Source organism: Peromyscus leucopus, chromosome 1 (genome assembly GCF_004664715.2).
Source record: "Peromyscus leucopus breed LL Stock chromosome 1, UCI_PerLeu_2.1, whole genome shotgun sequence".
NCBI classification, from domain to species: domain Eukaryota; kingdom Metazoa; phylum Chordata; class Mammalia; order Rodentia; family Cricetidae; genus Peromyscus; species Peromyscus leucopus.
Window position 1 is genome coordinate 188,510,427 of NC_051063.1, and position 12,160 is coordinate 188,522,586.

At 40.3% G+C, this 12,160-nt stretch overlaps 1 protein-coding gene across 1 annotated transcript; it reads left to right on the forward strand.

The window, feature by feature from the left end:
* Positions 1-606: 606 nt before the first annotated feature.
* On the forward strand, positions 607-9,077 carry LOC114683964 (zinc finger protein 54-like). The gene is made up of 3 exons (XM_037202729.1): positions 607-1,699; positions 6,358-6,484; positions 7,375-9,077. The coding sequence occupies exons 1-3, from the start codon at positions 1,610-1,612 to the stop codon at positions 8,268-8,270; spliced, it is 1,113 nt and encodes a 370-aa protein (XP_037058624.1). The 5' UTR covers positions 607-1,609; the 3' UTR covers positions 8,271-9,077.
* Positions 9,078-12,160: the final 3,083 nt, after the last annotated feature.

A 12,160-nucleotide genomic window follows, 5' to 3' on the forward strand; every position in this document is an offset into this window, starting at 1 on the left:
GTGGGTGGTGTTGGTTGTCATATGGCATGATGGGTGCGGTCAGAGATGACACTGAGAACCCAGAGGGAGGGACCGGAAATCCCGCCATTCCCAGAATGACCTGGGACAGGAAATCCTGCTGTTACCTGCAAGACCTGGGAGAGCCACGTGGTTTGTAGTTCTGGGCCGTTGCCAGAGGACTTCGACTAGGGTCTCAGGGGTGAGTTTATGAGGCGGCCTGGGAAAGTCACCAGTCAGCAGCGCAGTGGCGGGAACCGCAGCCCGGCGGCCCTGGAACCTCCCAGGTCAGAGGAGCTGCGGGGCTGGGACACGGGAGGGGAGGGACCGGGGGTGTGAGCGGTTTCTCTGCTGTTCATTAGGAAGCTCTTTTCATTCATCTTCTCTTTGCCAGGATGTTTGCAGAAGAATGAGCTTCTCATACATCAACATAACTTCTAGCAAGCTTTGAAGTTATGTTGTTATGTTGTAACCATTAACATTTTTCTTTCTTTTTTTTTTTTGGTTTTTTGAGACAGGGTTTCTCTTTGTAGCTTTGGAGCCTGTCCTGGAACTTGCTTTGTAGACCAGGCTGGCCTTGAACTCACAGAGATATGCCTGCCTCTGCCTCCCAAGTTCTGGGATTAAAGGCGTGCGCCACCACCCAGCAACCATTAACATTTACTATGGAAACCATTACTAACATTTACTAAGTAAGGTTAACATTTTACTCTGCATTAATTTTCCAGCTGAGAGGTATGCAGTCTTGGATGTAAATTAAGCATTCAGAAATGTGCCATCATATGCTGAGTTCTTTTGTGTGTGTGTGTGTGTTGTTATTTATGTATTCATTCATTCATTCATTCATTCATTCATTTTCGACAGAGTTTCTCTGTGTTACAGGTCTGGCTGTCCTAGTACTCATTTTGTAGATTATTCTGGCCTTGAACTCACAGACATCTGTATGCCTCTGTCTCCTTAGTGCTGAGATTAAAGGCCTGTGCCTTTTTATCCTTTGTCTTACTCAGCTTTCCCTAGTCCACTCCTATGTCTTGATTCAGTAAGACTGGAGAGCACAAGCTTCTTCCTCTCCTCACAGTCGTCCTGCTAATGCTGTTCATTTTTTCCTCTGTACTGTACTGTTAGCCCGTGTATAACACATGTGATCTCCCCCCCCCCTAATATTCTACTTCTCTCCAGCTAGAAATCGCGGTTTTATCCAGGAAAAGAAGAAAGACATAGTGGTTTGCTGGTTTTGTGAGTTGGACATGATCTGTAAAATGTTTTATTTCCTGGGTTGTCATGGAAAATATCTATGGTTTTTCTATGTACTTTGCCTCTGGTTATGATCTACAGTGCTCCTTGGGTACATGACCTGTGTTGTTACACAACTTTCTTCAAGTACACTTCCTTTGCTGTAAACTTTAAGAGCCAATGTTTCTGAGTGCAGTGCTATGTTCTATAGTTATTTTCTGTTACCACTTTAAACATATCCTTCTCTTTTCTCCTGTCTTTAGGGATGGTAACAAGACCTCTGGTATCTTTCTGGTGTTTCAGGCCTTTTATGTGTTTTTGCATTGTCCATAACAGTTGCATTAATTTTAGGTTCATGTTTTTGATGTCTTGATGTGAAATGTCAAGAAGAGTTCTGGTGTTTGTTCCTGAGACAGAAACTCAGAGAAGAGCAACAGGAAAAATGGATGCTTCTATAAATGCTCCCCTGGTCAGTGCCATGTCCACATTTCTTTGAAAATTGCTTTTATTATTGAAACCATGTGAGTCTTTATTTCTCTGCCTCTGTTAATGTAAAGGGTTTATTTCATATGATATCTCTTTTCTTTTCTTCTCTGATAATCACGATTAAGTCTTTAATCTTGTGACCTTCATAGCACAGCCTTGTCTCTGGTAAATACTTCCTTGACTATTATTGTGAGGATATACGTTCATAGACTTAAAAACTGCAATTCATAAAGTGTTCCATTGAGAATGATGATCACAGAAATATGACAACCACTTCCTACACTGGATGGACTTGTGTTTCTCTATGTATTTTGAGGAACCAAGGTCTCATGAGTCACATTGGTTACATTTCAGCAATGGTCAGCCTTCCAGAACCAAGCTTATAAAAGCTGACAAGGAAACACGTGGAGCTGAGGATCGAACCCAGGGCCTTGGGCTCGCTAGGCAAGTGCTCTACCACTGAGCTAAATCCCCAACCCCACACGTGGAACTTTTTCCTGGCATCACTGAGCAATTTAAGGAGAAGTAGACTTAGAAAAGTCTCACTCTCTTGATTCCCAATACTAATTATTTCAGCACTCTAGAGGGTGCAAAAGATGGGAGAAATATGAAATATGTGGCTTGTTTTTGTCATACAACTGATGTTTTTGTGAGGAGATTAAAGTATACTGGTTTATCTCTCTGACAATTGGTATCACATAGTGATGATGTGTGTCTGTATTTGTTGACACCTGAAGTGTGTTCATTGTGGGAATTTCTGCTTGTATCATGCTCTTGATTCCCGTGCTCTGTGGTAAGTTCTCAATAGACAGATCAGTATTTTTTTTGTCTTCGGTTTTTATTTTTGAGACAGGGTATATTTCTGGCCCCACATCTATATTGCATCATGTAAGATATATTAATTAGTGTGAATCTTCTGGAGGCTGACTGGCTGCTGGGCATAAGCAAACACTTTTTAAGCAGAAACCAAGGTTCCTCTTGATGACTTTGCTCTCTTCACTTCTTAAGGAGTAGAAAGGCTCCCCCTGTTGGGTCTCAGGTCTCACAATAATGAGGGGCAGACTACCTAAGTCTATTAAACTAGAAGTAAACTGTATTCCAGAAAAATAAAAACTTAAAAAAATAAAAGGAAAATACCCTGGGGCACAAAAGCTTATCCACTAGCTGAGACCACAGCCAATGTTGGAATTCTGAGGCTGTGGCAGATGGAGGGGGGCTATGAGCCTCTTTTTATAGTAAGGGATAAGCATGAGACATAGACAAAGGAATCTTTATAATTTTGAAGTTAAATTTTTAGAGACAAATTGTTTAAGGTTTTTACAATTTTCCATTAACAGTGTTTTAGGGGGTTTTAGCTAAACAATATTTGTATATCCCTGCAGTCCTTCTTGACTCAGTTAATTGATGTTTGCCCAGACCTGCAACTTTACCTGACATAGATGAGTTCTCATAGGGAGGAATACAAAACAATGCAAGGCAGGTTGTCATGTGGAACTCATTAACAGTTAACTTTGGTTTGGGTAGTGAATGGTAGGGGATTATCGAAGAATAGCTAACCTACCTGATGGCTGTCAGTTTCCATTCCTTAAGTTTATAATTTTATATTTCTATATTCCTGGACCCTTCACCTCCACATTATGTTTTCCCTTTCCCTGATGATACTGTATTTCATAGGTAGAGATTCTGAAGAGAGATTGCCCCAGGTTTATATTTCTAGTATATATTCATGATGGAGCCAGTGTATAACCTGGCGTGTTTTATTTTCTGAGGAATAAAGGAAGAATCATAAAAGATACTATCAATGTAACCTAAAATCATGCTGGACAATTGAGCTCAAATAATGAAGTTACAAGTTTCAAATTTTTATTTGACCCAACCTTATGAGTAATAATATATTCAAAATTATAATTCTCATCCAACTTAATGCATTTGTTTCAATCACAGAAAATCTTTCTATTTCATCAGATTGCATTGCCACATAGGCCATTTATTTGCACATATTTTTTCTAACTATTCTGTAAAAATCAGCATATGGGCTTCCTGAAATTTTCATTCATCTCTTAGTTGTAGAAAAATTTATATATCATATTAATGCCATCTGATGCAGATTTTTTTTTCATAGTTATCAAAATAGTCTCATGAAATAACTGAATGAAAAAAAAAGAAATAAAAGTGAATTTAAAAAGAAATAAAAAGGAGGACATTACTACTACAGTGGGGGGCCTAAAACATCTTGACCACATGACTGCCATGACAGGCTTAGAAACCCAGACACAGCTTCTGTAATAGGCTTACTGCCAGGTAACACTCAGATCCAAAAAAAGTCATGAGCTGACCCCACCCAGGGAGGGCCTGCATCTAAGGGGAAATACTTGACTTTCCAAATATTCCCTATACCCTTAGACAAATGTCAGCCAGTCAGGGTCCTGAACCCCAGAAATTCCCTCACCCCAACCTCTGCTATGATTAAAAAACAACAACAACAACAACAACAAAAACCACCATGCCTAGTCTCAAGGCTCTCTGCTGCATTGGACAGAATCCAAGCTCTGAGCTTGAAATAAAGGCTCTTTGCTTTTACATATGATTCAGTCTCCCTGGTAGTCTTTTGGGGGTCCCCACGATCTGGGCATAACACTACTAGGTATGATAGAGGAGGCTTATTGTAGATAAAAGCAAGAGCATAGTCAGAGGCAGAGACATCTGCGAGAGTCTAGGGTGAACATGACTCTGAGTCAGGCAATGTGAGGAGGTAGGGAAGGGAGGGAGAGTCTTGAGACCAAGAGGCCAGGAGGGTAAAGGCTAAAAAGGATTAAAAAAGGACTAGCATAGACAAAATGGTTGGATTATATAGGAAAGGGAACCTAGACCCTGGGCTGGAGAGGTTTAGGGGTAGGGGGTGGGGTATGCCAGTCATACCCTGTAGCAGCTAAGGACTGAGGGATTCTGGGAGATTCTGGCAGCCAATGTCTGCTTTGATATGTTAATAGCACCCCAGTTAGCCTTTTGTCCCAGGTTTGAGACCTAACAACAACCCCACAGTGTTGCTTGGAATGCTGTATGCTCCTTACGGTTTAAAAAACAAAACAAAACTCTGATCTTTTTTTTTTTTTTTTTTTGGTTTTTCGAGACAGGGTTTCTCTGCGTAGCTTTGCGCCTTTCCTGGAGCTCACTTGGTAGCCCAGGCTGGCCTCGAACTCACAGAGATCTGCCTGGCTCTGCCTCCCGAGTGCTGGGATTAAAGGCGTGCGCCACCACCGCCCGGCCAAAACTCTGATCTTTAATTCATCCTTCAATTCTGCCTTCTAGAGTATACCTCTGTTCTGCCAAGGATGCAGCAATTACCTGGGCCTTAGCATCTGAACTGAGCATTTTAGAGTAGAGTCAGGTGAAAGTCAGCTGCAGATATTGCTTGATGTTGGTTTAGTGTCCATATTTGAGCAAGGCTGACAGTTAAAGAATTTGGAAGCACAGTTTTGCTCACCATAACTTTTCTATCTGAAATAAGGCATTATACTGTTTGATGTCAACATACTCTTCATAGTGGTACATTTCTATGTCTAGACCTCAAATGTTTATCTTATTCCCTCCAACTTTGCTGATTGTGAGACCATTATGTCATCTGGGGTTTTTTTTTTTGTTGTTGTTGTTGTTTTGTTGTTGTTGTTGTTGTTTCTTTTCTTTTTTTGTTTTTTTGAGACAGGGTTTCTCCATGTAGTTTTGGTGCCTGTCCTGGGTCTTGCTCTGTAGACCAGGCTGGCCACTAACTCACAGAGATCCACCTGGCTCTGCCTCCCGAGTGCTGGAATTAAAAAGACTTTCACCACTGCCACCTAGCCTTATTGTTTTTATAGAGATAGTAAATACAACATAAAAGATGACTGTTCTAGAAAGTATCCTTTACTAAAAGTAACTTTACTTTTATTTCCCATATGAGCATGTTGTCTTAGTGTTCTATTGCTGTGAAAACACTCCCTGATCATGGCAACCCTTATAAAAAGAAAGCATTTAATTGGGGGCTGGCTTACAGCTCCAGGGATTTTGTTCATCATCATGGCAGGAAGCATGGGGGCAGATAGGCAGACATGGTGCTGGAGAAGAAATTGAGAATTCTACATCCAGACATCCAGGCAGCAGGAAGAATGAGAGACTCTGGGCTTGGAAGGGGCTTTTGAAACCTCAAAGCCCACTTCCAGTGATACACTTAATTCAATAAGGCCACACCTCCTAATTCTTTTTAAATGGCGCTGCTCCTTGGTGACCAAGTATTCCAATCTATTAGCTTATGGGGGCAGTTCTTGTACAAACCACAACAGAAGTATTTGCCTGAATGTTTGCATGAGTACTGTGTTGCCTTATGCCTTTAAAGTTCAGAGGAGAGTTTGAATCTCATGCAAATGTAATTAAATTCTGTTGTGTGACACCATGCAGGTGCTAGGAACCAAACTTGGAACCTCTGAAAGAAAGAATAGTCAGTGCTCCTAACTGTTGAACCATGTCTGCAGCACCTCCAGAAAACTTACCTTTCAATAACTAATATGCTTTGTCTTCATCACCAGAGTGTCTATAACTTCTTAGGTTTCTTTTGTCTAAGAAAGCATTGTGCCAGCAGTACATGGTAACTGTAATTTTCCATTACAGGGTCTATTGACATTCTGGGATGTGGCTGTGAACTTCTCCCATGAGGAGTGGGAATGTCTGGACTCTGCTCAGAGGGCTTTGTACGTGGAAGTGATGTTGGAGAATTACAGCAATTTAGTCTATATAGGTAAGAATGCTCTTCTTGGAGAATTCCTGATTCATCTTTTGTATTTACTTAATTTATACATATGTAAACTCAGATTTCTAATTAAAGTATTTCCCTTACTTTGGTCTCTTTAACAGTAACCCAGGCTATATTCTTCATGACCTTACCTGCCCTCTCATCTAATTCATAATGAAAACTTCAGGGTTCAAAGAAAATTGGATATTCAGAGCAAGGAAATTCATTGCAGAACACTTAGTAATTAAAATATTTTGATTTTATATTGGATTAAACTAGTCAAGAATTTTGGTTTAAAAAGAAGACTTTTAAGATAGAGTGCTGTTGATGGTGAACAAGCATTTTTCTTAGATGAGGTCTCTATTTAGGGTTGGCAGGGTATGATTTTAATCCCAGTACTGAGGAGATTAAAGCAAGATGATCTGGTTACTTTCAAGTCAGCGTGGTTTACAGAGTGAGTTCATAGCCAACATGATTGTTTTTTGTTGTTGTTTTTTGTTTTTTGAGACAGTGTTTCTCTGTGTAACCCTGGCTATCCTGGAGATCGCTCTGTAGACCAGGCTGTCTTCAAACTCACAGAAATCTCTCAGCCTGAGAAACATTCTACATATGATCCTTCAGGGAGCTCCTTCCCAAAAGGGCATTTTTTTTCTTCATCACCAACTTGTTACACCTCCTGTAAAATATGCAGTTTAAATAAGAATGAGTTGACTGTTATTAGTCCTCACAATGCGATGAAGATCAGATTGGAGGTTCTTCTGAACATCCATACAATGATCATGAAGCACAAAATCCTCTGCAAGATTTCTTAAGGAACTCATGTTAGAGATATCTGTTATTGAATTTATTACTCATGCATCAATCCTTATTATGCCTAATTGTGTTATTTTTTCCAGAGAACCATCAGAAGTGTAAGTACGGGAAGGTCCTGGATCGAGGCTCAAAGCATATTGTGCATCATCATGTGACTATCCAAGAGAAGTCTTACAACTGTAATGAGCTTGGCGAAAGTCTTCACAGATCTTCCCAGTGTACACCTCATGACACAAGTGATTCTGCAGAAAACTACAAAAACAACACATGCAGTAACTACAGGGATGCCTCTCCTGAATTGTCACACCAAAACAATCATAAGAACATGAACACTGAAGAAAAACCCTGCAGACTTAATGACTGTGGCAATTCTTTAAAGTTGTGTTCCACTGTTAGTCGAAATGAAAGAATACATCCTGGAAAGAGAGAACACAAAAATTCAGAGGATGATAAATCTTTTGACTCTAAACGTAAACCCATGCTACGGCAGATCTGTAATGAAAAGAAACCACACCAATGCAGGAGATGTAAGAAATGCTTCAGGACTTACTCACGCCTCAGTAAGCATCAGATGAGATATACTGGAGAGAAAACTTACAAATGTACAGAATGTGGTAAATGCTTTTGTAATTCAACAGCTTTCAAAAGGCATCATTACAGAATCCACTCTGCAGAGAAACCTTACCAGTGTGACAAATGTGGGAAAACCTTCTTTTCCTACGCATACCTTAGAAATCATCAGAAAATTCTTGGAGAGAGGCCTTATGAATGTAAGCAATGTTGTCGTTCCTTCTGTACTTTGTCACGCCTTGAAAACCATTACAGAACCCATAGTGGAGAGAAAACTTACAAATGTAGTAAATGTGGCAAATCTCTTTACACCTCCAAAAGTCTTAAAAGACACCAGAGCATTCTTGCTGAAGAGAAAGGTTATGAAGGTAAAGAATGCAAAATGCTTTTACGGGATGTATCAGGTTAAAAACCATTACAGAACCCATGTTGGAGAGAGACTTCATGCATGTAATGATTGTGGCAAATGCTTTAGCCAGCTGAAACATCTAAGAGTCCATCAGAAAATTCATACAGGGGAGAAACCTTACAAATGTGGTGAGTGTGACAAATCCTTTGTCAAGAAATGCAACCTTAAAACCCACCAGAGAATTCATACAGGAGAGAGACCTTACAAATGTGGTGAATGTGGTAAAACCTTTATCCAAGTAGACCATCTTAGAACTCATCAGAGAATACATACAGGAGAGAAACCTTACCAATGTAGTGAATGTGGCAAATCCTTTACGAGGAAATGCTATCTTAGAACTCATCAGAGAATACATACAGGAGAGAAAACTTAGCAATGTAGTGAATGTGACAAATCCTTTGTCCAGATAAGCCATGTTAGAACTATTCAGAGAATACATACAGGAGAGAAACCTTAAAGTGTAGTGAATGTGACAAATCATTTGTCAAGAAATACACCCTTAGAAAACACCAGAAAATTCATGTGGGAGAGAGAATGTACAACTGTGATGCGTGTGGCAAAGTCTTTAGCCACCTCTCAGGTCTTACAAGACATAAGAGAATTCATACTAGAGAGAAAACTTTCCATAGTAAATTATATGGCATGTGCTTTAAGCAGAGCTTTCTCCTTAAAACCACAGTAGGTTCCTCAAAAGAGAATCATTATGAATGTGAGAAACTTGTGACTTGGTGGTATTTTCTTTGTACTGAAAAGTGATTTTAATTGTATGTTAATAAATAAAGTTGCCTGGGGGTCAGAGCTATTAGAGCCAGCAAGAGTGTGGTGGTGGTGGTAGCACACGCCTTTAATCCCAGTACTTGGTAGACAGAACTAGGTAGATCTCTGTGTGTTCAGGGATACAGCCAGCATTGGAGACATATGCCTTTAAGACCTGGAGGGCTGTACTTACAGGCAGTGACGAGGCAGTCACATGTTTGGGTTTATAACCAATGAGAAGGCAGAACAGAAAGACTTTATCAAGACATACACACAGGAAGTAGCTCTTTTTCAGAGAGGTAGGACCACCGCAGGAGGAAGGGTAAAGTTTTAGCTCTGAGCTCTGACCTCTTGGCTTTCTCTTTTACATTGGTTCTGTGTTTCTTATTTTAATAAGACGATTGGTTACATCTACATGTGACAGCCCTTACGGAATGTTTGAATCTTCAAAAACATTGGGATATTATTCTGAGGAAAATTTTGAAAATTTGAAACTGGGGCGAAAACCTGTTATTAGTTATTTTGCCTGTTCAACTTCAAAAACTTCATAATGAAGACAAAATGGAGAAGCCTGGAGAATGGGTTGCTGTGTAACAGTTTCCTGGAAACTGAGATGTTCCATCCTGAAGAGAAGCTGATTAAGAGAGGAAATAGGTACCTCTAAATTTCTTCAGGAAATCCCTGAAATTGTAAAGATTCAGTAGGTATAACTCCTTTGAAGAAACTTAGACTTTTCATGTTGCCTAGAAGAGGCTCTAACCAACTGAGCCACCAAAAAAAGACATTGTCCATCTTGTAGATATGCCCGCAGGCTTGCAGTATGCTTCAGGTTTCTAACTTCATGAGATGGATCCCATTAAAAAATAGATTTTCATGCATGATGTCAACTTTCTTTGAGTCCCTTATACTCAAGTGAGCAACCCCTTATCCAAATTCCTGTACGTCACCCTAATATTGCTCATTAGTCACCAAGTTGGGCCTCAGTGTTATCCATAATCATTTTTTATTGGCTTTTCAAGGCAGGGTTTTTTATGTGTAGCTTTGGCTGTCCTGGAACTTACTGTGGCCTCAGTATTATGTAGCCTCCACCAGCGGTCTGTCAGTTTTCCAAAACTAGGCTCATTAAAGTGCATATGTAAACACCGGGAAGTCCTTGCTAAAATCTGAGAAATACATTGAAAAGAGTTGGAGACTTACTCTATCTTTGAGCTGATTAGTAAAGATTTAAATCTATAGTTAGCAATGAACATGGCCGATATGTGTGGCTTGGCCTTGCCCTAAAATTGATGCTCTTGTGAGTAGATTTGGTTTTTAATGTCACAGCAGTGAGATTTAGTCTGTCACCACCTGTTGTCTGCTTGTCTATCATCTCACATGTGGGTAGGATACACAGTGTTAATTTTTCAAACTACAAGGATCATCATTTATGCCTTGTCTTTTTAAAAGTTGTTAGGGTTCCACTGTGTAGCCTGGCTATCAGGCTATTATGTAGCACTGTATCTAACAGATCACTAAGAATTTTCCTGAGAATATTGACTCTTCATCACATTTCATGCTGAATTCTTTTTGTTGTCTTTCGTCATGACAATACTCAGTGGTTTGCATTGGAAAAATTTCATTTTGTGTTTGGTTTTTGTTTTGTCTTGAGATGGGTTTCCCTGTGCATCCCTGTCCATCTGGGTGCTCACTCTGTAGACCCGGCTGGCCTAGAACTCAGAGATATACCTGCCTCTGCTGCCCAAGTGCTGGGATTCAAGGTGTGCGCCATCACTACCTGGCTAATTTAAGTTTTTTGAAGCAGGCTCTCACCGTGTAGACTTGCCTCCTCTGGAAGTCATTTTGTAGTTCAGGCTTCTTTTGAGTGACAGATCTTTCTACCTTCATCTTCCAGGTACTGGCATTGAAGTTGTGACCCACTGTAGCTAGAGTTTTCCTGCCTTGCCCACAGTCAGAACAAATCTTTGTCACCCGCAAGTCCCACAGCCGCTCAGACCCAACCAAGTAAACACAGAGACTGATATTGCTTACAAACTGTATGGCCGTGGCAGGCTTCTTGTTTACTGTTCTTATAGCTTAAATTAATCCATTTCCATAAATCTATACCTTGCCACATGGCTGGTGGCTTACCAGCATCTTCACATGCTGCTGGTCATGGCTGCGGCTGGCAGTGTCTCTCCGCTCAGCCTTCTGCTTCCCAGAATTCTCCTCTCTCCTTGTCCCACCTACTTCCTGCCTGGCCACTGGCCATTCAGTGTTTTATTTGACATACAGACCATCCCACAGCAACCCACCGTACCTAGGTTTTTAAATATTTTATATATGACCTCTAGCTTGGAGATTCTTATCAAGATTTTTCAATTAGTCTTTGTGCTTTTTCACAATTTTCTTTGTTTTAGAACTAATTTCTCTAGTTCTACAACAAATGCCAAGAAAGTCTTCATTGGGATTGATTAGAATCTTTATAGAGAACAAACATCTTTTATCTTCTCCAGTATGAACATGCTAGTTGTGTGTCAGTTTTCACATTTCAGTGGGGATGAGAGTTTTTTTCTATGTGCATGTGTGTGCCTTGCACTACATGTGTGCCTGGTGTTATAAGGAACATCAGGTCCCTTAAAACTTATGTTACAGATATGCTGTGGAACAAGCCTTTTGTACACTGTGAATATGTATTACTCTCATTGGATAATAAAGTGTTGGTTAGCTGGTAACCAGGCAGGATGTATTGGCGGGACAGCCGGACACAGAGAAGGCTGGGAAGAGGAAAGGGAATTGGAGGAGAGTCACCAGCCAGATGGAGAGTAAGCCAGACTTGCCAGAGAGTTAAATACCAGGAGCCTTGGGGCAGCACATAGATTAATAGAAATAGGTTAAGTTGTAAGAGCTAGTTAGTAAAAGGCTTGAGCTATCAGCCAAGCATTTATAATTAATAATATGGCTCTCTTGTGGTTATTTGGGACCAGGCAATTGGGACAGAAACTTCTGCCTAGACAGATAACTGTGATTTCATTAGTAAACTATGGGGAATATGGCAGTGAGCAGCATCCTTCCATGGTATCTACTTCACATCCTGCCTGGTTTCCCTCAGTGCTGGACTGTAATTCGTAATATGATTTAAACCAATTTCTTCCCCA

What these genes read in the sequence shown, in the direction of transcription:
- LOC114683964 (XM_037202729.1), top strand. Translation starts at nt 1,610, where the DNA reads ATGTCAAGAAGAGTTCTGGTGTTTGTTCCTGAGACAGAAACTCAGAGA. An exon ending in CTTCTATAAATGCTCCCCTG is followed by an intron (nt 1,700 to 6,357) that starts GTCAGTGCCATG and finishes TTTCCATTACAG; the next exon opens with GGTCTATTGACATTCTGGGA. An exon ending in CAGCAATTTAGTCTATATAG is followed by an intron (nt 6,485 to 7,374) that starts GTAAGAATGCTC and finishes TATTTTTTCCAG; the next exon opens with AGAACCATCAGAAGTGTAAG.